We start from the raw sequence: 27,962 nt of genomic DNA, 5'->3' as shown, positions 1-27,962 counted from the left end.
CGGCCTTGTTGCACAGCAACACCTGGGCCTCATTAAGGGCTCTATTAAAAGCGCGGGGCTTGTGTGTGTCCGTGCGTGTGTGTGTGTGCGTGCGTGTGTGTGTGTGTGTGCGTGCATTGGCCACCTGTCCCACTGCTCGCTGACGCGTTTCCTCGAGAGCTCGCCACAGGTTTTGGGGGGGGGGGGGGGGTTGTACCATGTGACCCAGCTAGCGCTGGCCAGTGTTATCTTTGCCCTGTTGGTCTGGCAATAAGTGATTTGTCGGTGATGTTGGATTGTGAGGGACACATTCTGAAATTAGCAGCAGGCCCACACGCAAACATGCTCGGACTGAGATATGTGCACGAGCATTCATACTCAAACACACACACACACACACACACACACACACACACATTCAGGAAAAATAATTAAAACCAGAAGCATGATTATAAGTTTGATTTTATTCAAGCCCTGAATATTAACTTTGTACTTGAAAACAGCACACATGCATGTCAAATTCTAATCTCTAATGAGACTCAGTTAACCTGCCGCTCATGCAAGACCACCATGCAGGCTTGCGCCCTTTCTTTTATTACAGTAATCAAGTCGCCTACATTTCTGATGTGAACGGGCACGTTGAATGCAGGGTTTCCCGGCCCTCGACCGCCACGGCCGCGGAGAGGGGGGGACACGAACACACTCCCCCCCCCCCCCCCCCGGGTCCGAAGCACCGCCATCCCAAGCGTCTATATATAGCGCCCTGCGGCTATTTTCTCCCGAGTTGCTGGGATGATCTTAATATAACCGCGGCAATAAAAAAAATAGCTGCTGGTCTGTTTGTATTTAAATATAGCGTTGGATCGGGAACCTCGTTGGGAACAGGGACGGGACGGGACGGGAGTGGACGGGACCCCCTTTCCCTGGCGTGCGTGTGCGCCCTCACGCTTCTCTAGGCCGGGAAAGGTGCGAGTATTTGGGGTGCGAAGACGGTGTCCCGTGTCATCCACACGCTTCGCCCAGCCATGGCGGGGGTCACTCTGACCCCTCTCACTCGGACGGGACCTGATCTCTGGGACAATTCTGGGTTTGGATGGGGGGGGGTGGGGGGGGGTCCTACCCAGCTGCTCTCCCCCCCCCCCCAATTCTCCAGACGCCCCAGTGATCCCGGACTAACCCCATCTGGGTGATGGACCTGACAGTGGCCGAGAGAGAGAGAGAGGGACAGAGAGCAGTGGAAAATGGGCAGAAATGATGTCAGAGAAACGGAGCGCTCTGATTGGAGGAGAGGCTACCGAGGAGAGCCTATAAAACCACGAAAGTCCATACCGGGAACAAGCAAAAGAGGAAAACGGAGGAAGAAATTCCGAGAACTCCGTGTGGGAGTGTGCTACAGACCCACTGATCGAAGGTAGGGACCACTGCTGTATGAAGGTGTGTGAGAGTGTACGTGGGCGTGAGTATATGGACATGCCCATGGATGACAGCGCGTATGTGTGTGTGTGTGTCTGTGTGTGTGTGCGTGTCTGTGTGCGTGTGTACGTGTGTCTGTCTGTGTGTGTCTCTGTGTGTGCATGTGTGTCTGTGTGCTTGTATGTGTGTGTGCGTCCGTGTGCGCGTGTACACGTGCACGTGCGTGTGTATGTTTGTGCATGAAAAGCACGTGAGCATTCGCACGAGCGTATGTGTTCTGTACTGAGCGCACACGTCTTTGTTAGAGACTTCTGTGTGTATTTTTAGGAGCCACGGTTTCTGAATGGATTCATGTTGCCGGACGTTGTCTTTCACCTCAAAGTTCGGAAAGTTACCACAGAGTCCTGCAGTGGAAAGTTTAATCAACTCCCCCCAATCCCGACCCCCCACTCCCCACACCTCACACCCTCACTCCAGCGGACACCTTCTTGTCGTTGGTGTAAATTGATTCGAGGAATTAATTATGCCAATATATTTAACGCAAAATAACAGAAACCGAAACGCCATCAAATTCAGCAATATTTTAAACACCTATTTGATTAATGTATCGGATAATGACCTCCAGATGCACTAAACTAAAGCTGTGGTATGGATTTACATTTCTGCATCGTTTGAGCAAGATTTCGCCCCAAACTGGGACATTTCACTGGCACCTTCCTACTACATTACCATAGTGAATAAAAAGAATCGGCCAGACCTCCGCCACGTTTACAAATGTCCGTTGACTGAAATCCATCTGAAGCATGACTGATGCTGAGCAATATATATCATATCAATATAATTGTAATATATAATCATTTTGTCATTAAAATTGTTGGAATATTTTTAATTTCTCAAAAATATTTTAATTTATCAAAAATATGCATAGTAGAATGTATTGTTCTTGAGATTTAGACCGAAGACTGATGTCCCCTACAGGGGGCAAAAATGAATTGCCCGGGTGTTGGGAGAACATAATATCCCACATACCCCAATTTGGCCCTTGAGACTGGCAGCACTGCTGGCTTCCCCTCTCACCTGGTGTTCCAGGTTTCTCGGTTCCTGGTAAGCGGGGAGCACCGAATACCGGCAGTATTTCTGGGTTTCAAGGACCAGTACCTTTGAACAGCCCTTGTAGCGCGTGCTGGCGATGACAGAACCGACATGGCACGCGCGGTGAGGAAAGAGACAGACCGGTAGAGTGCGTGCGCTAGACGGGACCCCATCGCCGTGAGCTCTGGATCAGATATCTATGGTACTCGGAGCATACGGCTGTTCCAGCGTTCTGCAGGGGTGTGTGGGTAGCGGGCTGGAGGAGGACGTGGGCGGGATGAGGGGCTTGGTAAAAAAAACGAATCGGTGCTTTGAGGGACCCTTTGTGGCGCTGGCTGTGGTTTGAGGGACCCTTTGTGGCGCCGGCTGTGGTTTGAGGGACCCTTTGTGGCGCCGGCTGTGGTTTGAGGGACCCTTTGTGGCGCTGGCTGTGGTTTGAGGGACCCTTTGTGGCGCTGGCTGTGGTTTGAGGGACCCTTTGTGGCACTGGCTCTGGTTTGAGGGACCCTTTCTTTCGCGGGGGGCGCGGGGCCACAGGGAGTCTCAGAGCACGGCTCACGCCCTCGGAACTGCGAGCAGCGGAGCTCCAAAATAGACGCATTATTTCCATTAGTCTGACCTTTTTACTGTCTGACCGAAGGGCTGTCACTGCCCCGAGAGAGAGCCTGGCAGCAGCCAGAGGGACAGGGAGAGAGGGAGGGAGGGAGAGAGAGAGAGAGGGGGGAGGAGAGAGGGAGGGAGAGAGAGAGAGAGGGAGGGAGGAGGGAGGGAGGGAGAGAGAGAGAGAGGGAGAGAGAGAGAGAGAGGGAGAGAGAGAGAGGGAGGGAGGGAGGGAGGGAGAGAGAGAGAGGGAGGGAGGGAGGGAGGGAGGGAGAGAGGAGGGAGGGAGGGAGGAAGGGAGAGAGAAAGGGAGGGAGGGAGGGAGGGAGGGAGAGAGAGAGGGAGAGAGAGAGGGAAGGAGGGAGGGAGGGAGGGAGGGAGAGAGAGAGAGAGAAAGAGAGAGAAAGTGAGAGGGGGGGAGAGGGAGTGAGGGAGAGATAGATAGGGGAGCATGAGAGGGGACACGCTGAGAGAGGCGCAGGAGAGAGGAGGGAGAGAGAGGGAGCAGGGAGGAGGGAGGAGGGAGAGAGAGAGAGAGAGAGAGGAGGGAGAGGAGGAGGGGAGAGAAAAGGGGGAGAGAGAGAGAGAGAGAGAGAGAGAGGGAGGGAGAGAGGGAGAGAGAGAGAGAGAGAACAATCAATGTGTGTGTGAGAGAGAGAGTAAGAGAGAGGGAGAGACAAAGAGAGAATAATCAATGTGTGTGTGTGTGAGAGAGAGAGAGAGTGGGGGAGAGAGAACAATCCGTGTGTGTGTGTGCTGAGGAAGTGCGTATTAATTATCTGTGTGTGTGTGTGTTTCAGATGCTGGGCTGTGGATGTGTGTTGGTCTCCTATCTCCTTACTCTATTCCTCAGCAGTTCCGATGGCCTCCAAGCAACCCCAGTGACCTCCAAGGTGAGACAGGATTGTGTGTGCCTGTGTGTGTGTGTGTGTGCACGCGCATGTGTGGGTGTGTGCGTGTGAGTGATGGAGGTTAGCGCCTGACTAATTAAAGCAAAAAGAACACACACTCTATTTCAGTGCTGCACTGGAACTTTTTTTAATCCAGGCTTAATCTCTTGTGACGTGGCTGAAAAAAAGTGTGTGTTTTTTTTTGTTTCTTTTTTTACATGATACAAGTGTCCTGTATGACAAAAACATGTTGGAGTGAAAATATATATTTTTTTAAAAACTTATTTATTGAATCTTTATGGAATGTGCCTCGTAGTGTAGGCTTCAGCATAGCTGGATAAGTGGTTCTTGAGAGATCGGACGCTCATGTGTGTCCCCTACAGGGGACGTGGTCTCAGGAGGTTAGTTACCAACTACGGAAAATCCCCGCGTGTATTGCTTACGCTTGACCTTATATTACCTAAAAATGTCGCCATGTTTCATCCGGGGGGCCGTTGGGAGAGCAACGCCATCTTTGTGCGGCCAAGCCTCGCACCAGGCCCGCATTACTTTGAAGTCAAGTTCATCCGATTTCACCTCGCGGCGCCGTGTGACCGTGCCGACGCCGTGCAGGGCTCGGCCCGGCGTCTCGACTCAGAGCCAATCACCACGCGGCGCACGGAACGGAAAATGAAAAATGAAATAAGATGTCAAAATGAAACGTTCTTACGGTTTAAATGATCACAGCTATATTGTTCCAGTTAAAGCATGTTCGCAGGACCTATATCCATCACTTTCACAGGAAATCGCTTTTCTTTTGCGCATGACTAGAAAGAAATCTTAAAATGTAAGTAAAAACAATAGTGCATGTGCATAATACATAAATTTAGACATTAATTGATTCAATCATGCACAAGCTCCATCCAATCATATTCAATCAGATCTAGGGCAGTCACATTCCACATCAAAAAATATGTATATTGTACCGGAATTTAGTTCCCAGAATGCTCAGCTTTGCCAAAGACAGAAAACTACTACTCTTTGCGTGGGGTTTAATGGGCTGCAGTGTCCAGACTTGGCGGTGGCAGAGGACTCTCACTCATGGAGGCCGTCTGGGGAGAGACTAGCCAGCAGGCCGACAGGCAAACTCCCATCCCTGGACCAGACGGGGAACGCGATCCAGACCAAGAGGAAGCGGCTGTTCCCAGGGGCTAGTGCCCCGCTGGACCGCCTGTCTGTCGGCAATATGGACATTAAGGGTAAAAAGAGGTAACGTCCTGGGTTGGGTTTGAGTGGGGTTGAGTGGGTTGAGTTGGGTTGAGTGGGTTGAGTGGGTTGGGTTGGGTTTGGTTGGGTTGGGGTGGGGTTGTTGAGTGGGGTTGAGTGGGTTGGGTGGGGTTGGTTGTGGGTTGGGTGGGGTTGGGTGAGGTGGGTGACGTGGGGTGTGGTGGGGTCGGGCTGGGTGGCACAGCCCATGGTGGGACGTAGTGGGGTGGGTTTGGGTGTGGCTGGGCTGGGTTAGTCGGGATTAGGGCGGGGCTAGACTGGGCGGGGCTTGGAGGCCAGTCCAGGACAGTGGGTGGGAGACTGGTGGATGATACAGATCCACTCACAGCCATGTTTTGAGCAGGCTGTGGACAGGGCTCTGGACCAGTTTAGTGTCTGGCCTCATCAGTCTTCCTCAACAGGAAGGAGGTGGAATCGCCAAGGAGGCGAGTGAGCGCCCCCATCGACAGAATTGGGATGGGAAGATTCCCCAGCAGACTGGGCTGAGACACGCCCCGCCGCCCCCTACAGGGTAAAATCTGCATCAGCACATTGGTGTGTTTGTGAGACCACAGGACGTGATGCAGGCAGAGTTGACATTCGTCTTTCTATTTCCAGGTGGCCCTTTACGAGTGGACAAGAGATAAAGGACTACACTCTCGCACAAAATCACTAATTCACACAAACCCACTCCCACTCCACTCACACACCAACACACAAACCCACTCCCACTCCACTCACACACCAACACACATCCCCACTCCCACTCCACTCACACACCAACACACATCCCACTCCCACTCCACTCGCACACCAACACACATACCCACTCCCACTCACTCGACACCAACACCATCCCCACTCCACTCCACTGACACCAACACACATCCCCACTCCACCACTCGCACACCAACACACCCCACTCCACTCCACTTACACACCAACAAAAGCACCCTCCACTCACCACCAACACATACCACTCCCACTCCACTCACACACCAACACATCCCACTCCCACTATACTCACACACCAACACACATACCCACTCCCACTCCACTCACACACCAACACACATACCCACTCCCACTCCACTCACACACTAACACACATACCCACTGCTATATCAGCACACATACCAGACCTGGGTCAAATACGTATTTGTTTTGGATTTCTGCACTTTACTGATCTTGTCTGGTGTATTGGAACCAATGAAATAGACTCAAAAAGTGCAAACCCCACCTTCTGGTTATATTAGCAGGCTCAATTTCACCAGGCAAGATCAATCGAGCACACAAAAGTATTTGAATCCAAAACAAATACGTATTTGTCCCAGGTCTAACACATACCCACTCTCTTACAAACTAGCCCACTCTCACACCTCTCACCAACCACTCCTACAGCACTTATACACCAGTTAACTGTCACTCCAAACTGCCTATATATTATGATTTTGATTGTTACCATTGCCTGAAAGCACCAGCATGGACAATTTTCTTGATATTAAATGTTTATTGTAAATAAGTGTTTGGGTATTTGTTTTTGAGCTATTGAGATGTAATTAGATGCCATTCATACCCTTGTGCTTCACTAGTTGAAAATAAACAATGGTGAAATTATTTATATTTTTTTAACGACAATAAAATGGGTGAGCTTTGCCTTTGACTTTAAATCCTAAAATTCCTTTGATGAAGCAGGATGGAGATGAAGATAAAAACAAAATTAATCCAAGCTCAATAAAAGACCTTCTTTAAAAAAAAAGTTTTAAGACCTAATTTAAAAACTGGAAGTCAGGGAGATTAATATTTACTGGCAGTGAATTCCAGAGTTTTGGTGCAGACTCTCTCCTCTAGTTTCTCTACTAAAATAAACTTTTCAAAAACATAGAAAAGCCCGGCAGTAGATTAATTGAGTGCTTTGAACGGATGGCAGTATACGCATAATACTGAATAGGGACTGAAAAGAGCTCTGGTTCCTTATTTTTTTAAAATAGAATGAATTTCATGTGGTAGGCACTACTTGACACTTATTTTGAGGGCATTGAGATTAAACAGAGCGCCCACAAATGTTTCAGCTGGCTCCAACACGCTAACCTGACTCATTTTTGGCCCTATTAAGGACCTCCTCCTTGTTTATCCTAATAATACGTTCCGCTTAATTGAATTTGCTCTCAGTTTGTCATCCACACCATTGTAACCAGGCAACAGCCGGCCAGCCCTCTGGAATGAGAGAGCACTGTGAGATTTTGGGCGGACACCAGCGGTCGGCTCAGACAGTGTTTCTGTGTTTATGGCTGGCTATACATGCATGAATACCGTCATTATTAACGAGACTGACCAGCACACACACACACACACACACACACACACAAGCACCCACACACACAGACACACACAGCACCACATCGCACACACCACACAGCACACCACGGCACCAACACGCAACAAGCACCATCACACACACACACACACACACACACACAGCACACACAAGCACCTCACACAGCCAACACACACACACGCACACACACACACACACACACACACACACACAGCACCACAACACGCACAACACACACACATCACACACACAGCACACGCACACACACCACACACATAAGCACAACACACACACATGTGCACCCCACACACACACACACACGCACACACACGCACACACAATCATGCATATTTCACACACACACAAAAACAGATCATTGCACCTGTCGAGAGAAAACACACACACACAGCCTTAATTTAATACATGACTGACAGACAGACAGACAGACAGACACAGACACACTCAGATAGAGATGGAGGAAGAGAGAAAAAAGGGGCATCTTTCCAACAAAACCAGCTGTCCTCCGTCCTCTCAGATAAGAGCAAAAAATTGATATGTAATTTTGGCTTGTAAACACTAGAGGTCGCTGAACACCAACGGGAAGGCACGAGAACATCCCGGGTGCATTACCTGTGGTGATTGAGACTACTGCAGCAAAGTCGGGGTGTAAACCTGGTGCCTTAAAACACTGACCTCAGACCAGTTGAAAGAACCAAAATGGCCGACACTGATTTGGGCCAATCATCTGTGGTTTGTGCATCCGCCGCTTGCCTCACCACCTCTCCATACCACAGCTGAGAATCAAACGCCACACCTAGGCACTGCCTGTCCAGTTTACAGCCAGTTTCACATGTCATTACAAACCACCACTAGATGGCGCTTTTGACTTTCTGACCACATTCTGGAGATGGGAGAAGGTTCACACTCACACCCTGTGCAAGAGGTAGTGTTACGCCTCCTCCTCTCTCTGCTGTAAGGGTCATTGGAACCTCTCTTGACTGATTGAAGTGGTATGTGGCTCTCTCTCTCTCTCTCTCTTTCTCACACACACACACCCTACTGCTTGTTTTCCACCAGATCTTCCCAGGAATAAGCATCTGACACACAAAATTCAGTGAAATGGAAAGTAATAATATCTCACATTTGGTCCTCTTTTCTATTTTATTTATTTATTTATTTATTTATTTATTTATTTATTTATTTATTTATTTATTTATTTATTTATTGTTCCGAAGTTCCAAAGACTTGAACTGATTAAATCTGTTTTACGTCTTTGTGCGTTTGAGTACACCGGTACATGTGCATGTACGTTATGTTAGTGAGTGTGGGGGGGTGCGTCGAAAACCCTCAGCGCTGATCGATGGGTATTGCAGCTATTTAAAAAAAGATTAGCTGACCCCCCTACACTGTGGTTATTTGCTTCCTATTAGTACACATGAATGCCTTCAACTGTCTGACGAAGAGGAAGTACATCGGTCTAATGGCTTCAGACTATTACAAAAGGACGGCGATTGGATGCAGGGATCGGGGAATTTGGGGGATTTGCCGGTGTTCGATTTAAACGGCGGTGAGGAACCCGGCAGATTTTTTCGGTCACTGCATCATGTGGAGAAATTGGATCTCTCCACCAATCGATGCCCAGCAAGCTCAGTCGATCACTGCACTTTCTTACTCAAACTTCTGAAATAACAATGCAAGAAATGGCATCATTCATCAAAAAGGCACTGACAAATATTTGAATATCAGAACTGTATTTCCTTTACCTTTTTGCATTACCTTTTTTTATTTCTTATAAATGACTTGTTTACTCAGGGAAAACAAATATACATATGGATATTTTCTAAGGCACAGAAAATAGGAAATGCAAAGTCTGCATTCATCAGTCAGTTATCGTCACTGATGTACGATCATTGCTTAAAAATCATTAGTAATTGTGACTTACATATGGACGTTTTACTAGACTGCATTAGTCAGTAATGATGACCGATCCATGGTTTCCAAGCAAGGTGACAGTTCATTATTTTTAACTGACAGATAAACTTTATTAAGGCTCTTGAGTGCCTCTGTCAATCAAGGTAGACGCCACAGCGGGCAGGTTGGGGCCTTACACTGAAGAGTTCAGACTGCACTGTGTGATTGGCTGACTATGACCTGATACCTGGGTAGGGGAGGGTGGGGAAGGGCTGGTAGGCACAGACCGCGGTGGGATGTAGTAGGGTGGATTTGAACATGGCTGTACAGGTTTGGGCAAGGTTAGGTGGGGCTGGCAAGTAAAGCACTGGGCGTTGCTGATTCACTCACAGTTCTGTGAAGTCATTGTGATGTCACAGTTCAGACGACGAGCAGAACTGAGCTGTACCCAGAGCTGAGAGAGCACGATCGTCCAGCCTGTGGAAAGGGTGGGTTTATAATGACCGATATGTGATTGGAATGTTCTTAACCGAACTCTGACGTCACAATCACTGCAGGAAATTAAAAGAAAATGAGTTCTAGAACATAGAGTTTAGAACTTTTAATTTTGAAACAGCATTCCAAAAAAAAAAAAAAACCTACGTTTCCAGGGGATAAGTCATCGAGGGTTCGTCTGGTGACTGCTGCCCTCACTTTTCTCAGTGACACGCCAAGCAGCCACAGAAAATCAGCTGGTAACAGCGAGAGATAATTATAATAGAGTGATAGAGCTGGGCTTGAGAAAGACCTGCTGGCCGAAATGTTGTCCCTTTATTAACCGCTGGCTGGGAGCATTCGTAAGCAGTGTACCGATAGTCCTCAACTCTTGTGGTTTTATAAATTAGTTTGCCCAGCACTTGTCTATAATTTCAGAGGTGTGCACAGTCTCCTTTAACAGTGAGAGATACTCCTCTCCTCTGATTGGTGGTATGTTTTTTTGCCACTGCTGCTCTGTGGCGTGTGTAGGGTATAAAACAGTCTCTAACTTGTAAGAGGATGCGTTCTTACTAGAGGAATCCAAGTCCTCTCTCAGTGCTCTCCGTGCAGGTGCACCTCAAAAATGTCCTGTGCGAAACGAACTCTGACAGAGCACTTTTAACTCCACTAGAGTACATTTGGCCCCCTATTGGACTCATATAAATTTTGTTAGAGTTGATGTATCATTGAGAACAGTTGATGACTGATAAAGGGGGGCAGTTGCTTTGGAAAACAAAAAAAGATTTATATAATTGTTTTTACGGGGGGACAGTTTGTGATTGGCTCATTGAATTAAAAAAAAATTCCTGGCCTCTCTTCCACACTCTCTGCTCCCTTGGTTCCTCACTACAAGTGCACACTTACTGTTCACTTGATTTCTCTCCACAGCAGGGGTAAGCAGTTTCGCTCCTGGAGGGGCAATGTGTATGCAGGTTTTTTGTTTCCACGGATTACCCTGTCAAAATGAGCTGACTGGACTGTGTACACCATCTCTGCAGGTTACTGAAAGAAACGGAGTTCTACAACATAGAATTTAGAATGTAGAATTTTGAAAAAGCATTCAAAAAAAAAACCTACGTTTCCAAGGGTTAAGTCAGCGAGGGTTCGTCTGGTGGTAGATTACATTACAGCAAAACATTTCATACAAAGACACAAAAACAGTCTTTGGCTTGCATTCATGAGTGTATTAAGATAATGTAGCTAAAGTGTCAGACGGTGTAAATGTTAGGGCGAATTAAGTCATTATCGGCAAAAGTTGAGGCATGAGTACCAGAAACAGATACAACTCTTGTTGCCCACCTCGACTCCACAGGGATATTCAATTCAATTCAATTCAATTCAATTTTATTTGTACAGCACTTTTTTCTTTTTTACAGAGAACTGTCACAAAGACACTTTACAGAGCAGCAAGGCAAGGGGCAGAGCAAAAAGAGCAAACAGAGCAAACACCAGAACTGTCAAATAACAAGTACACAATGTACACTCCCGGTGCCTTTGATCATTGCTCCTGGTACACACTTGTATTTATGCTAGGAGTTATGCAGAATAAAATGATAATAATATAAATGTAATAAGACGATGAAAAATGATCTAAATGGTGATTCTTTCTGCAAGTACTCCACCTGAGCGGTGGCATGTACAATATATATATATCAGATTTAGATGGTCTATACCTCAAACTACCCAGGAATGTTACTGAGAGAGGTCACTTCTTATTGTGATTGCAATCAGACTCTCATCCAGATACACGTACATATCTGACTGACGATGCTATGTAACACTATAAGGCACATGATGCACATGAGTCGCATATTGGTAAAATGGTTTTTGGGGATTAAAACATGAGAATATTCAGTCCGGAGTTGTATAGGAAGTATAGAAGCATCACCTTGAATAACATACCAAATACCCAGCAGATCTTATTCCATTAGTGGACTGGTCATTTATATTAAAGGATGCTCAGAATGTTTTGTGGGGATTATGGGGCATTTAAACGTTATTTTGAAGTAATAAAGTGCAGCCCTTTTCTCGGTAATGTGGGTAACATACAAACACAGAAGTCTGAAAAACATTGTAAAGAAAACATATTGGCTTGTGGAAAACTATTTATTGAAATGGACAGCTTAAAGCACATCTTTCAGAATGGAACGACACATACAACTGGTGATAGCAGCCTTTTTGCACACCTTTCTTTCACACAGAGCTCTCTTAAAAATATAAATTACTTCATCATGAAATCAAAATATAGTCAATTGCACTTTTAAATCACAAATATACAGTAACAGTTGATAAGATGTTTTATTTACAGTCCACCGGTTTTATGATGGAGGTTTTTGAAGGACAGTTAAAAATAAATTAAATTGGAAAAAAAAAACACTTCTAAGTGCCCGTGGCTCAAGGTTTTACGCGTCGGGATCAGCAGGACGTGAAAGTCTTCCAGAAGAAATTCTTGCACCCGGCTTTGCGTTCACGCGGAGCCAGAAATACGTTGGCGCCGCGCTCCAGCTGGAACCGCGGCTCCTCTAGCGCGGCTCTGCGCGTGAGCTCTTCAGACTCCAGGGCTCCGTTTTCTGACTGCACGAGTTCCGACAACAGTTCCGCAACAGAATATCTGTCGAGATCCTGAAAACAGAAAACGGTTGTTTATGTTTAAATCCGCACACGTCGTACGTGTTGATTTGGGCCATTTGTTGATCTGATCCAGTTATTTAAATTGCGCATATTTCGGAGAGTGCTGACTGAACGACAAACGATATTTTGATTTCTTCCAACTGATAAATAAACTTAATTTTATTGAAAACTTTGGAATGCATCATTTTTATATGAAATTTGAATTTACTCCATGCTCACAAAGGATACAAAAATGTTCATTGGAGTGTAGCTATTCATACGAATAAGACAGAAAACGAATACAGATGTTTAAAAAGTTCTATAAGACACAGGCTTTCAGCTAATCCACTGGCATAATGGTGAGTTACGTTTCTATATGCATATTTTCTGTGTGGGCTTATTTTAAATAGTTTCTAAGTATGTCTGGAATTGCGCTCGCTCGGCACAGAACGCGTCAGCGCAATTTCAGAACCTTGGAGAGCTCATAGTTCAGCACAAATTCGGCAACCAGAATAAAGTCTGAAAACACACGTCTATATCTTTCTGGAAGCATACTGTACGAGTTAAGTACGACATGTGCAATAATGTGCGGGTGAATAAATCGGTGCCCATTCATGGTAGGAGTCATAGCCTACCTGTTTGCTTTCTGGTGCGATGAATGATCTTTGCAGAAACTGACGGAACCTGAGATCTGACGGCGCGCCGGACAAGCCGTTGATTGCCAGCGCGAGAAACAGGATGGCGAGAGCGCACTGGATACGATGGGAGATCATCTTCGCTTCGGTCTCTGGGGAACGGGAAACTTGTTGGAGACAACTGCGACGGCGTTTTCTCTGTTACTCTCACTCAGTCGGCGTCTCCCTTTTAAACAATTGTGTGACGTCAGTTGGACGACAGTGGCGGGGGGGACTCTTATGCTCAGAGCTCTGCACGTGCCGTCTTTCCCTGAGCAAAGGAGAGACAAAAACGATCGTTCACATTTACTTAAGAAACAACATTTTAAATGTTTTTATTTTTATTTTTATGAACTCTAGCTATTATGCAGTTTACAGTAACGTTACAGTCAATTTCCATCACTGTCTGGTTTGCGATTATTTAATTACTTGTCTGCAAGTGACTGACATTGCATTGCGTACGTGCACATGTGCATGCGTGCGCATGGGAATTTGAATACATTTAGAAGGTGCATAACGTTGTTCCCTCACTGGGCCAAATCCAGTTTTATCCAGCCTAGTCGCAACCGCTACTTTTCTGTGTGAAATATTAACCCGGATGCTGGACGCAGATGCTGTTCCTGGGGCCTCGGCGGTCGGTTTGAAGGGATCCTGCTTGTCCATCTCCGGCCCCTTTTACTTTTTCATTACAAAACAACTTTGTTGAATTAGTTTTGTGTCGTTTCATATTGATGAATGTCGCCTGTTGCAACAGGCTGAGAATCCTAGTCAAGCAGTGCAGCTCGGAGGGACTTACAGGAACATTAAATTGATCCCACAGCGCTGTTAAATCAACTCAGACTTCACTTTGGTAGAGCACATTTTAAATTAACACAATATTTCACTTTTCAATGTTAACTCTGAAAGAGTATCTATAATCCTTGAAAACGGATTGGACATGTTTTTTTGTTTGTTGGTTTGTTTGTTTTTTTGAGGTCTTGGTTTTCCAGTGTATCGCAATCATTTTTTTATTTGCTTGCAGACATTGTCATCCAGAGAGACGTACACAGCTCGTGCATTTTACACGCTTGACTGACGTGTCTCTGAAGAAGGTACACCTTGCACACGGTTTGTAATGGACAGTGCAATTGCAAGTGGGGAGAGAGGTGGTAATAATTCTAGAGTGGGGGAGGGGGATTTGGGGATCTTGATCATTTCATCCAGTTGTGGCAGGACCCAGTACGAGATCTTTTCAGTGGGGCCCAAAACTCACGGGCGACACCTCTGGCCCCAACTACGACGTGAACACAAAGGAAAAAAAGAAAAAGAAAAACCAGAAAACAGAAAAAGTCGCAAACGCAGATCCTTCACCTCCACACGACGCAACCATCCAGCTTTATCAGCTGCACGGTGGAGATAAGTTCAGAGTGCGGAATTAGACAACGGCGCGTCTATATGCTCGTAAAACTCTTTGTGAGTAATCCTTTCCGTTTCTTATTTCCTCCGTGGTTTCTATCAGGTAGTGATGGCACACACAAAAAATGCTCGAGTTGATCTGACTCAGTCTGCGTTGGATGGAATGAGTCAGACTGAGCTGGTTTTAATGGATGAGTGTTCCGGTTGTTAGATCAGCTGCAAGATCCGCTAATCACACTTTCACTAGGTCATTATGCTCAGACGCAGTAGCGTGTAAACAACGCTTACATATCAATCCTTAGCAATCTACAAGATCACAGAAATTCCCCATCCCATCTGTTAGCATAGCATGTAAAACACAAAATGATCCACTGCACAGAATTTTAAAATTGTCAATTTGAGGAGCAGTTTCTTATTGTTTTCTTCTTCTTTTTAGGATTTTTTTTTTTTTTCAAAAATTTGTTTTCAAAGCAAGTGTTCTAGAACTCCATTGTTTTCAGTTACCAGTAGTGATTGTTACAACAGTAGTCATATCAGTTAAGAACATTCTAATCGCATATTTGATCTTACACCTTAAAGGGTTAATAACAACTGTGAATAGTAGATAAACTGGAAAATGGTTATGAAACCTTTTTGCCATTATTTCTGGCATATATTTAATAACCAATTCAAAAATATGGACTATAATTACAGTGATATTTCAAGTTGTAAATAATTTTTCATCATTAAGAAATTTGATTTTGTAGTAGGGAGATTTAGCATTCTATAACAGATAAATTAATTCATGCACAAAGCATGTCTTGTACCAGTTATATCCCCTTGTACCAGTCATACATTATTACTTGTCACTTTCCATTGTACTTAGAATTCAATGGAGTGAAATATCATAATAATAGTTGTTCAGTGTAGAGTCTTCAGATAGGTATTCAGGAACAAGGATAAGTATAAGAATGTATCAATAATTTTTTATTACCGTTTCATTAATTGATTAATTTAACAAGCCAATTAAATTAAAACATAATTAGAATTCTAGCCGCAGAGAAAGCAGATAAAAATTGGACTAAGGGCCGTTAGCTGATGAATCCAAAGGCACAAGTGGTTATTCACGTCTTGAAGGGGTTGTTTGTTCAGTCATAAAGACGGGGGAATGACAGACGAGCGCTCGGAGCAGGTAGTTGCGCAAGCTGCTGTAAAGGTTTGGTCACGAGCTCGGCCTGGCGCAGAAAGACGTTTCCCTGCGAGGTTTCGCCCCGCTCGCTGTGGAAAGTTCCGGCAGAAGGTTGGGAGGGGACCACGGTCCCCGTGATTCAGACTGTTGCCTTGTACTTCGGGGGGGTTTCGGCAGTGCCACATGGCTGGACCCTACTCCTAGCAGCCCCCCCCCACCAACACACACACACACAAACACTCATGCACACACACACACACACACACACACATACACACACAAACACTCATACACACACACACACACACAAACACTCATACACACACACACACACACAAACACTCATACACACAAACACTCATACACACACACACACACACACACAAACACATATACACACACACACACACACACACACACACACACACACACACAAATACATACACACACACACACAAACACACAAATACACACACACACACACAAACACTCATATACACACACACACAGAGAAATACACACACACACAAACACTCATACACACACACACACACACAAACACTCATACACACACACACAAATACATACACACACACACACACACACAAATACACACACACACACACACACAAACACTCATACACACACACACACACACGCACACACCCGCAAACACATATAGACGCACAAAGGCACACACAAGCGCACACACACACACACTCATGCAAGCTTACACACAGGGGCACTTACATTCAAATGCACTCCAAACACAGACACACACACAAGCATGAATATACGCACACACACATACACATACAAACACACACATGCACGCACGTGTGTACATTTAAATTCTTTATTTAGGTCCACATTTATAAAATACATCATAAGGACCCAAATATATTTCAGTTGCTGTCTGATGTCCTTCACTTGAGTAGCAGAAAGTATACCAGTAGGGATGACGCAAACAAAATGCAGGTTACACATTTGCATCTCAATTGCACCGACAGGAAACATTATGGGTACAAGAAACATCTTCTCCTCCAAAAACCGCGACTGCCTATAATGGAGGGAACTGAGCAATATTTTGCTCTCCATTTTGCCAGCCCCATTATCCTAAGACCTCTGACCACAAGCCTGTGGACATGGCCAAGGCTTCCAAATATAAAAACTAGAAGTTGACACTTGTACCCTAGTTCTGTTATGGCTTGTAGTAATGGCTGGTATTTTAACTGTTTAGTAAGAAATGCTTCTTCTAGACTTGCATCGAAAGCTTACTTCCAGTAGGAACACCTCTCCGTGTTTTTCTCATCAACCACAGTAAGATCAGGTTTGTTCGCACTTACATTTGAAAATTGATGGAGGTTATCACACACACACACACACACACACACACACACACACACACACACACATAATGTGGGGAATGTGGGTTAGGAGAATGGTTAGGCTGGAGGGTGTGAATAATGGCATCAGTCTCCTCATTCTGAAATTCAGGTTGGTTAAACAAAATGAGTAATGGGGTGTGGGGGTATGTGTGTGGGTGTGTGTGTGTGTCGGGGGGGATCTACAGTCTGCACTGCATCTCCGGTGATTCATACCACACAATACCAATGGCCCATGTGAAATATGCATGCGATCAGTGCTGGGGTTTGGGGGGGAGGTGGATACAGGAGGTGAGTGGGGGTAATTAGCACACCGTGGAGGGGGGGGGGGGCTTTCATTTGGAGTAGGAGAGACGGCGCCTGTGACACCCAGCTGGGTGGAGCTGGTGCTGGGGAGGGAAGAATGGGGGTGCTGATACTCAAGATTTTGTCACGACCTGCTGTGTATGAGTGTGTGTGTGTGTGTGTGTGTGCGTGTGCATCTGTGAGTATGTGTGTGTCTGTGTGTCTGTGTGTGTGTGTGCATGTGTGTGTATGTGATTCTTGCATTTGTGAGTGTGTGTGTGTGTGTGTGTGTGTGCGTGTGTGTGTGAGTGTGTGAGTGTGCATATGTGTGTGTGTGTGTTTGATTCTTGCATCTGTGAGTATGTGTGTGTGTGTGTCTGTGTGTGCGTGCGTGTGTGTGTGCATGTGCGTGTGTGAGTGTGTGTGTGTGTGTGCATGCTCATGAGCTTCAGAAGAGCATCAGTATGTGTGACCATATGCCCATGTGCATGACTATTCATGCACATATGTCCCTGTGTGTGTGTGAGATTGTGTATGTGCATGTGTATCTGTGTGTGTGTGTGGGTGTGTGCACGCACATATGTGTAAGGTGGGAGGCAGTTTCAGTGATATAATCTTTTTTTCTCACAAGTACAGCAATCACTGAGAGAGATCAGAGACAAAAACTAGACACATTTTAATAAGTTGTCTCCATCAGCTTCACGTGCTGTATTGTCAGGGGATGATGCTGGGGGGTTGTCCTCGCCAGCAGATCACCTCACTTTTTTATATACCGTTTGTATCACCTACCCCGTTTAACCGAGACTTCCGAAACGAGCGACGTGATGATGCAACTTTTTCCCCCGGGAGAGAGAGAGAGAGAGAGAGAGAGAGAGAGAGAGGCGTTCGCCCCAGGCCAGCAGCGACGGCGGAGGGCAGATTGTAAATTCACGAGGCGCAGAATCAGCAGTGTCGCAAAGGGCCCCGACAGCACAGAATGGATTATTCAGCCCAAGGGCTGTTAAATGTCAGGGTTTGAGTCATGGCCGCTGCGCCCGCCCGCCCGCCACTCTTCTGCGATTCGCGGTTACTTAAAAACTGACACGGCGCGTGCTTGATACGTATCGCGCGAGCAAAAAAAAAAACAAACAAACAAACAAAACAAACAAAACAAAAAAAATAATAAAATAACAAAATGTTTAAAATGCAGAACGAGAAATCTGCTGAGCCAAATCTTGGGGATGATACAATGAGAGCGATAGTTGTAATACTGTTCATCTGCAAATAATGAAATTGGATAATGTGTAGTGATGTGTAATGTGCAATGATGATGATGATGATGATGATGACAACAATGATAATGATGTTGCTGTAGTTGTGGTCGTCTCTATCATTGCATTACAATTTAATATTGTTGCTATATGTGCTGTGTATTTTTATGGCTCATTTACAATTGAATGTTTGCAGTTTCCCGACGTACTTTATGACTTCTATGACATTTAAAGATCGTCTTTGCGTAGTGGAGCCTAATATGTACTGTGTGAGTGGGGATAGCTGGTTTTTAACTGCTCCCAAAATTGCACGACGGTTCTCCCGAATTTGGCATCATGAGGTGGACCTCATTTTGTGCCCTGACATGATTTTGTGCACTAGGATTCCGTTGGTTGTTTCCCCGATTTTTATGCCCTCGTTCTGCAAATGACTTCTGCTCTTCTCTTCCACACTCTACTGACACACAAATTCAATTCTAAGATCTCGGTGAGATTTTTTCAGTCAAAAAAACTTTAAATAAATCTCTGGTTGCCAAAGCAGAAATGGTGTGTGTTCAGTGAGCATCATTCCTCTTCTCTCTCCTCTCCGTACCCCGTTACGCCCGACCTTCCCCCAAACACCTCATTTTTTCCCCATCGTTGCCTGTCACACTGTTCTCCTTTTTCTCACAACACATAACGCGATATGCCTTTATAATATTGCACTCGCTTTTTTGGGGGGGTGAAAATTTCAAATGCGATCTTTATTGCTTCTAACGAAACGCTTAAACACACTTTTTTCCGTAATGCGGTTTAAACACGCCAGACGCAGTGGGAGAGGGTGTCACCTCATTAATTTTACGCTCGGGCGGGCTAAGAATGCTGTTTGCAAGCAGCGGGAAACAAAAGCCGCGGAATAACAGCGGAGGCCAACGCGTGTAGCTCGTAGGGTTCTTCGGTGATTGATAAAGGCGAACGTGATCGCCGTGATCGCGACTTCTTCCGAAATGAGGCGAAGCCCCGTGGAGACTCACGGAGATGCGGCGTGTTAATGGTGTCATTTTTTTTTTCTTCCGGCGCGGCACGATCTTCAGCCGCTGCAGTTTCTGTGCGTTTGTGAATGTTAAGGGGGGGCTTGAGGTTGTGAATAGCCATGGCCTTCTTAGGGAGTATGACAGCGCTGTGGTGACTAACTTCAGAGCTCAACGGGCTGCCAATTATTCTCCCTGTTTGTTCAGTGACAGTACAAACACATTATACCAGTTTTCAGCATGAAACTTATTAACACAGTGGCTCTCTCTGTCGCACACACACATACGCACACACATACATAAACACACAAATAAACACAAAAATGCAATATAACTAAATATAAGCTCTTACATATACACAGACACACACAAAACAAATATAACAACATACTCATAAATACGTCTCCTACTCACCTCTCGCTCTCTCTCACATGCACACACAACACACACATTTTATATCTTTATTTAGGTCCACATTTATAAAATACATCATAAGGGCCCAAATATATTTCAGTTGCTGCTGTCACACATACACACAAACACACACACACACACACACACACACAGAATTAAAGGAATGGACTTTAAGTTTAATTGGATTCTCTGTTTGCTGGTGGAATGAATGGATTAGTCTCTCATCAGCCTGAAAACTCAGAATTTCACGAATACCTCTTTCAGCCAGAAAAAGATGCATACGAATATTGTATTTTATGGATTTGAAATTAAAAATGTAAATATAGCTTATCAGAACAATCAAATATATTGTGAACGATTCCATGCAAGTATGAGACAGTGTGGCATAATGGTGAAGAAACTGAGAGAAGCAGGGTTTTAAAAAATGTTTTTTTTTTTAAATTCAGCGTTCTAGAACTCCACTGCTTTCAGTTACCAGTAGTGATTGTTACATCAGCATTAGAATGTTCAGTTAAGAACATTCTAATCACTTATTTGTGCTCAACACTTTAAAGGGCCCATCGTTTTTTTTTGTGTGTCCACATGTCTCAAGACAAGGGCGTCAAAGCTGAACATTCTAAACTTTTAAAAAAATAGGGTTTATTATTCTACTTTTAATTTATTTTCTCTTACATATTACAGGATCGTGATTTTCATTATGGAGATAATGATGATGATGGTGATGATGATAATGATGGTGATTAATATTATTATTATTATTGTTGCTGTTGTTGTTATTATAATATTTCTTATTATTATTAGGAGTAGTAGTACTAATAGTAGTAGTATCAGCAGTAATAGTATTGATAATAACTATTACTAGTATAGTATTATTATTATTATTATTATTATTATTATTATTATTATTATTATAATTACTAAGAATATGTGAGTGTACATAAGAGAGAGAGACTCGCTGTCACCCACACAGACAGAAGCAGAGAGTTTTTGTTGTTTTTATTTGACACATGTCTCAGATACAGAGCTGAGGGTCTGCAGGGGTAGGGAGAGGGGGCGGATCCTGGCAATTGCAAAGTGGGTGGAGCCTGGACTGTACTCTCAGCAGGAAGTGAAGCTTTTCCAGTAGAAGCTTTTGCAGCCTGCTTTTCTTTCGCGGGGAGGAAGGGTGCTCGTGCCGTCTGGGGCGTGGTCCGGCTCAGCATCAGCGTCCTCACCCCTCTCCCCAGTAGGCACGCCCACGCCCACCACATACACCTCCACCTCTGGGGCCACACCCACTCCCGGAGCCTCGTCTTCCTCGACCACGCCCACTCTAGACACCTCGATCTCTGGCTCCACGGCCGGGACCCCGCCTTCTGAGACCACGCCCACTCCGGACACCACGATCTCCGAAAGGAAGACCACGCCCACTCCAGGCACCCCGTTCTCCGGGGCCACGCCCACAGCAGACGCCTCACCTTCCTGGGCCGCACCCACACTCGGCACATCAATCGTTGGGATAACGGTCACACCCACTTCAGGCACCACCATCACACTCTCCTGTACCACACCCCCATTGGATGAGGCTATCTCACTCTCCTGTGCCACACCCCCATTGGATGAGGCTATCTTACTCTCCTGTGCCACACCCCCATTGGATGGGGCTATCTTACTCTCCTGTGCCACACCCCCATTGGATGAGGCTATCTTACTCTCCTGTACCACACCCCCATTGGATGGGGCTATCTTACTCTCCTGGACCACGCCCATGCTCCCCATGGAAGCCTTGCCCTCCTGGATCACCTTGGAGATACTTGTGTTCCCAGCAGGCACCTGGATCACCTTGGTGATGCTCCTGTCGCCAGTAGGCACCTGGATCACCTTGGTGACGCTCCTGTTCCCAGCAGACACCTTGCTGTCCTTGGCCACGCCTCTTTCGGCTGCAGGTGTCTTGCTCACCTGGACAGCACCGCTGTTCGCCATAGGAACCTGGCCCTCAGGAGTCCCAGATCGCTGTGCTGTAGATGCTTTGCTGTTCTGGGCCAAACCTCGTCTTTGAACGACCTGAGACATGAGAGCTTCCATCATCTGCTCTCTCTGGTCCTGAAGCAGGGAGGAGAGATGGACAATGAGTGTCTCACACACACACACACACACACACACGACACATGACACTGCATGCTGCACACACACACACCACACACACACACACAACACCCACCCACACATCCACACACACCTCACCTCACCATCCACACCACTCACACATCACACACACCACCACACACACTCACACCCACACACACCCCCTCTCCCCGCCCCACCCCCACCCCCCCCCCCCCCCTCCCAAACACCCACACACACCCAAAAGACAGGACTTATTTTACATAACGTAAGATATTCAAACCGCCTTTTGATGATCACCATTGATTCTCCAGCATCCAATCCTCCTCTTAAGTTGGAGGGTGATAATCGGTTTTGAGGAGGTAATTAAGTGCTCATCGACTTCAAGCAGTCTAAAGACCCATTCAGACCGCCAAGTAATTAGTTGGCTGGAGCTCGGCGGTTCAGTTATCCATTACTCCGTAGAAATTCTCTCGAACAAATTAAACGGCATCCTTATACTCTCAAGGCTGTGGTACCTGTTAAAATTAGTTCTGCGCTATAAAGCAATGCATGGTACAGGAAACAGAAAGAGGGCTCAAATGAGAATGCAATGCGTCAAATGCGCAGGGAGAGCTACAAAAATCTTCCACTATCTTGTCTCAAAATAGTAAAAAAAAAAAAATCATTTTTTTTTAAGTTAACAAATGATACAAATTAATTGCATACGAGGCTCCCGGCATGAAACCTAATGTTTCTCGAGGGAGTGCTGGACAGGCACACAGAGGAACAGCAAAAGTGGAAATTAAAACGCGAATGTGGGGTTTCCTCAACTTGCCCGGCCTCCTCCTCTGTCTTACTAACAGGCTGTAATTCCCTACAAAACACATTTAAAGTCACAACCACACTATGAGTTGGTTATGAAGCTTAAAACTCAACAGGCATCTTCCTACAGATCTTTCCTTAGGTTCCTGTTGCCTGGACAGGAAGCAGGAGACCTCTCCATCCCTACATCAACTTTCTCTCTGTCTCTCCTTCAGGGAGCCCCTGCAGCCACTGGTAGAGAAGCACTGCCTGAATGGCTTAACATACCAAGGCGAGCAATGTACACATGCAGCTGAATTCATTCACAAAATAGTATTGCTGTGATACGTGCTTTGGTATGTTTTAATTCACAGTCTAATCTTTTGAAGAGTAGGTTTTTTCAAATGTTCTTTTTTTTCCCAAAATGCTAAACCAGTGTTCTAGAACTCCATTGCTTTACTGTTATCTGTACTGATTGCTACATCAGCATTACAATGTTCAGTTAAGAACATTCCAATCACATACATGTGATCTTGCGCACTGTAAGGTTAATATAATCATTCTGAGTCTTGGTCACTTACTGCAGAAGGGGTCAGTTATAAAATTTGAAACTTTGACTAAAATGCCGTGTCTTTGATCGCCTTCTGGAAAATTCCCACACGAAAACTGCACGTGACAGACAAGGAACTGAAGAAAACCCAGCAGACCCCCCCTGACACTAAAAAAAAGAAAAGATGAAGAGTTTCTCATTCAAAGTCTGTAAATATCTCCACACATAATGAGCCCTCAGACGAGTCCCAAGTTCCCGCACACTACCCCGCCATCTCGCTAGCGTCGCCACGGTGACCCCGCCTACCTGTGTTGCCGCGGCAGCAGCCCGAGCCTTCAGGAGGAGCCTCCGGTAGCGCGGCGTGGGCTCGGAGGCGACGGCGAGGCCGCAGAGGGCCAGCGCCAGGCCCAGCAGGGCCAGGGAACCGGGCGTCCGCAGGGCGTGCATGCTTCTGTAGGGGAGAGTCTGGCCTGCACCGGGGCGTGACTGAGCTGGACCTGCGTCGGGGTGGAAGGCGGTGAAGTTCGGAAAACGGGGTGTCCCGGCGGCCCTTTTTAAAGGCCTCACCTCCCCCACCTTCCTCGGGTCACGCCGAGGGGGCCGGCTCCTCCCTTCCTCCCGGTAACCGCGGCGACGACGGAATCCCGCGCTTACGGAGTCACTTTCGCGGGCGCGGGGATCTTGTTGACATTCAGGAGTGCACCGCGATAGAAACTATTAGCCCACGCGGCGTCTGTCACTTCGCTAATGTAAAATACACACAACCGAAAAATGCCTGCATCGCAAAAAAAAGCCCCCTTGGCCCGGAAGAAAGGTGTGTGTGTGCGTGAGGGGGCCGGAGCAAGAGACGGAACATTCAATTACGAACCAGGTTATTGTCCTTCAAATCCTTTTTTTTTTTTGAGTGGGAGGAGGAGGAGGAGGAGGAGGAGGAGGAGAACAAAAGAGAAATCTCTGCGGCTGTTTGCGCAGCCACTAAGAGCCGAGCTGAGAGCTTTCCTCTCTGCGTCACGTGGCGAGGAAGACAGAGAGCGGACACCGGACACCAGAAGCACTCGCGCATGCATCCTGCCCGTCTGCTGAGCACACGAAAAAAATGTATTGATTTTTTATTTATTTATTTATTTTTTTGAAGATTATTCAGACAAGTCTGCGACTATACACTGACACAATACGCATACGCAGATCGCGCAGGCCTCCGCATTAATCATCTGTTTTCTTGGACTTGCATGATCAAGAAGTGGATGAATAAATAAAAAAAACAGAGTAAGCCTAGAATTAAACAATCGCAATCTACGGCCTATAGGTGTACGCACAAAATCATGTCTAACTTAACACATTTGTACATGATCACATTGCACATTAGTGCGTATGTATGTATGTATGTATGTACAGTGTATGTACAGTATATGTATGTATTTATGTACAGTGTATGTATGTATGGATGGATGGATGTATGTATAGCATATGTATGTATGTATGGATGGATGTATGGATTTATGTATAGCATATGTTTGTATGTATGTATACTTGTATGTACAGTGAATGTATTTATGTATGTATGCGCATGAGTGTGGATGTTCATCTCAGCAAGGGTATCTACGTGTAGCCATATAATAGTGAAGGTGGGCATGTGTGTGTGTATATGCGGGTGTGTGTATCTGGATGAAGGATCAGTGTCTGCAGACTGCTGAGCCGTGTGTCTCAAACTTTATGTTTTTAATTTCAGCCGGCAGCAGTTTTTATTATTTTTAATTCCGAAGTTCATCTCTGGCCGGAGGATCAATTTTCCTAATTTGCCGTTCTTCACCGTTCCTGTCGTGGAACAAACTTCAGCCTCACAAATTTAATTTCCTGACTGGAATGAGACAACATCGCTCGAGCACAGAGCACAGAAGAAACTGAAACTCACTTAAAAAAAAAAAAAAAAAAAAACGATTTAATGGGATGCTCCGTGGCGGACTTCTCATAAATTACACCAGCTAGTTCTGACCCCGAGACAGTGTTTCAGAACGCGTCTGTCGCGAGTGACATTGTGTTTGTCCACATCAACGGTTTCTCAGCTGCAACGTGGCTTTGGCGTTCATCCTGACGAAGGCAGCGCACGTTGTGGCGCTTGGGAGATGACCCCACAATTTTTTTTAAAAAGGGGAGATGTCACGCAGGAGGTCGATGGTTGTCTATAAATCAGGGGTGACCAACCCCGTCACTCGAGATCCACCATCCTGTAGGTTTTCATTTCAATCCTAATTTGGCACACCTGACTCTACTGATTGGCAGCTCGAGGAGATCTCCAGCTGTCCAATGAGGCGATGCTCTGTTAGGGTTGGAGTGAAAACCCCATTGTACGGGATGGTAGATCTCCAGCCCTAACTTGCTGACCTGGCCAATGCTCGCTGGGTGAACTTGGCTTTATGGGCCTCATTCACAATACATGCGTACGATCACATTTTGATCGTAGCCTGTGTGTAAGAACGTTTCCAAGAACATTTCAGCATTCATCTTTTTTTTTTTTCTTACCTGTATTTGCGCGTGGCTATTTCCTTATGCTAATCACATGAACATGGCAACGAATATAATGAGGGCCCCATCACCGTGAATTATTTCTGATTTGGAATAAAACATGGCAAAACAGCCTTCACCAGAGCCCTGGAAGATATGCGTTCCATTTTACCCGTTAAGATGCACATTCTCACTGAGAAGAAGAAAAAAAAAACTGAGAGGCAGGAGTCAAAATGTCTATTTAATTTAAAGTTTAGCGAGAAATTAATTAACAAATTCCACCATTTAATCAAAAATAAGAAAATTACTTTCCTCTAAACCTAAACCGAAAAACCTCTGAAGAAAACCTGCGCAGAATAATTGAATTCTTTGTATTTCAAGACTCGCAGAAAGATCTCACAGAACACTTTGAAAACATAAAATATTAAGCTGAAATTTACAGATAACATGCCACCACAGTGAATGTACACGAATCCTGCGTGATTTAAGTGCTGTACAGCTGCTAAGAAGGCTCACATTTTTTCAGATAATTATGGAAATTTAGCAAGACTGACTTATAGTAAGAATATGGTTAGAGTTTGACTGCGTGGTTGGAAGGTAACAATGTGCTATTACACAGTATTTTTCCAAAAATACAATAAACAAATGGTTGTAGTGTCACCCGTGTGGAAAATAGCCTGCTGGAAGTATACTATAGTATAACGTAGCATACCTGATGGATAAATTATGTTCATATAATTGTGCTTCCGATATGCTTAAGTGTACTATTTTTTCCACATGAGCGTACGGGGATATGCCCTAGCTGAAATAAAGTGCTGTGGAAAAAGCCGTCTGGACACTGTAGCGAAATAAATATTTGCTGTTCAATTACACCACATTACGCTCGGAGTTTTAATTTCACACCCAGCTGAATCGCGTACTTGAGATGAGCTGCACTATCGTTGCCAGACCAGATCCCGTCCACTCAGCTCTCTACTGCCATCCTGTGGTCATGTTGGAAATGAGACTCTCCGGAGCTGCTTCCTGTTTCTGTAGTGCAGGATTCTTCGGATGCAGTTGTGATACAAGTGTGTGAGCAAAGTGTACGATATGGCCATCACTTTTTATTTTGTCGCTGGTAGGAGGAAATTAGATTTTAAGTCTAAATATAAGACATAAATACTTGTTATGATTGACTTATTTTTGGGTTTTTTTGCGATTCAGTCTATTCGGGGCCCCCACCCCCCCCTTTCTTGCACTACTGTTTCATGCAGACATGGCAGCGACTGATGACGGTTTCCAAGTTTGGCCTCTTCACCGTTTGACTAACTGGCTTCCTGCACGAGACAAAAACAATATTGTATTTAATACGGCGAGGGACTGTGCAGAACACAATACAATTAAATACAGGACTGTACTTAAACTAAAACACAGGACTCTATTGGACTGAAGGCAGGACGGTACATGCAGTGATATATTTCAACAGACCACAGATTTCTAAAACACTTAACACAATACAATACTGAAGATAAACATAGATGTGTTTATCCAGAGGAGCAGCCTGGAGCAGTGGTCAGAGCAGCAGTGTGAATCAGTGGACAGAGCAGCAGTGTAGATCAATGGTCAAAGCAGCAGTGAGGATCAGTGGTCAGAGCCCCAGTGTGGATCAGTGGTCAGAGCAGCAGTGTGGAGCAGTGGTCAAAGCAGCAGTGTGGAGCAGTGGTCAGAGCCCCAGTGTGGATCAGTGGTCAAAGCAGCAGTGTGGAGCAGTGGTCAGAGCAGCAGTGTGGAGCAGTGGTCAGAGCAGCAGTGTGGAGCAGTGGTCAGAGCAGCAATGTGGATCATTGGTCAGAGCAGCAGTGTGGAGGAG

At 45.5% G+C, this 27,962-nt stretch overlaps 3 protein-coding genes and 1 long non-coding RNA gene across 8 annotated transcripts in view; 1 reads left to right on the top strand and 3 right to left on the bottom strand.

Moving 5' to 3' along the window:
* Window positions 1-1,201: 1,201 nt before the first annotated feature.
* Window positions 1,202-6,009, top strand: LOC135258270 (uncharacterized). The gene is made up of 5 exons (XR_010330936.1): window positions 1,202-1,390; window positions 3,885-3,977; window positions 5,020-5,222; window positions 5,642-5,751; window positions 5,838-6,009. It is a non-coding gene; the product is annotated as an uncharacterized LOC135258270 (long non-coding RNA).
* A 6,062-nt stretch (window positions 6,010-12,071) lies between these two features.
* LOC135258267 (somatostatin-1A-like) lies at window positions 12,072-13,426 on the bottom strand. The gene is made up of 2 exons (XM_064341652.1): window positions 13,230-13,426; window positions 12,072-12,606 (listed from the first exon to the last, which is right to left on the bottom strand). Exons 1-2 carry the CDS (start codon window positions 13,365-13,367, stop codon window positions 12,400-12,402), a joined length of 345 nt encoding a protein of 114 aa, XP_064197722.1. The 5' UTR covers window positions 13,368-13,426; the 3' UTR covers window positions 12,072-12,399.
* A 7,728-nt stretch (window positions 13,427-21,154) lies between these two features.
* On the bottom strand, window positions 21,155-24,152 carry LOC135258259 (uncharacterized). Of its 2 annotated transcripts, XM_064341642.1 has the most exons (3): window positions 23,918-24,151; window positions 22,036-22,257; window positions 21,155-21,996 (listed from the first exon to the last, which is right to left on the bottom strand). In XM_064341642.1, the coding sequence occupies exons 1-3, from the start codon at window positions 24,056-24,058 to the stop codon at window positions 21,274-21,276; spliced, it is 1,086 nt and encodes a 361-aa protein (XP_064197712.1). In that variant the 5' UTR covers window positions 24,059-24,151; the 3' UTR covers window positions 21,155-21,273. The 2 variants fall into 2 exon arrangements, with proteins under 2 accessions (XP_064197712.1, XP_064197711.1); XM_064341641.1 differs by having other exon boundaries at window positions 21,155-22,257; window positions 23,918-24,152.
* A 2,183-nt stretch (window positions 24,153-26,335) lies between these two features.
* LOC135258251 (collagen alpha-5(IV) chain-like) overlaps window positions 26,336-27,962 on the bottom strand; it is a 32,340-nt gene continuing 30,713 nt past the window's right edge. For all 4 annotated transcript variants that reach the window (XM_064341622.1, XM_064341624.1, XM_064341623.1 and 1 more), the window contains one exon: window positions 26,336-27,429. In XM_064341622.1, coding sequence (XP_064197692.1) covers window positions 27,351-27,429 — 79 coding nt within the window. In that variant the 3' untranslated portion in view covers window positions 26,336-27,350. The remainder of the gene's footprint in view (window positions 27,430-27,962) is intronic.

This window comes from Anguilla rostrata, chromosome 6 (assembly GCF_018555375.3).
Source record: "Anguilla rostrata isolate EN2019 chromosome 6, ASM1855537v3, whole genome shotgun sequence".
Taxonomy (NCBI): Eukaryota; Metazoa; Chordata; class Actinopteri; order Anguilliformes; family Anguillidae; genus Anguilla; species Anguilla rostrata.
The sequence above is the reverse complement of the archived record's forward strand: the minus strand, read 5'-3'. Positions and strand labels throughout refer to the sequence as shown.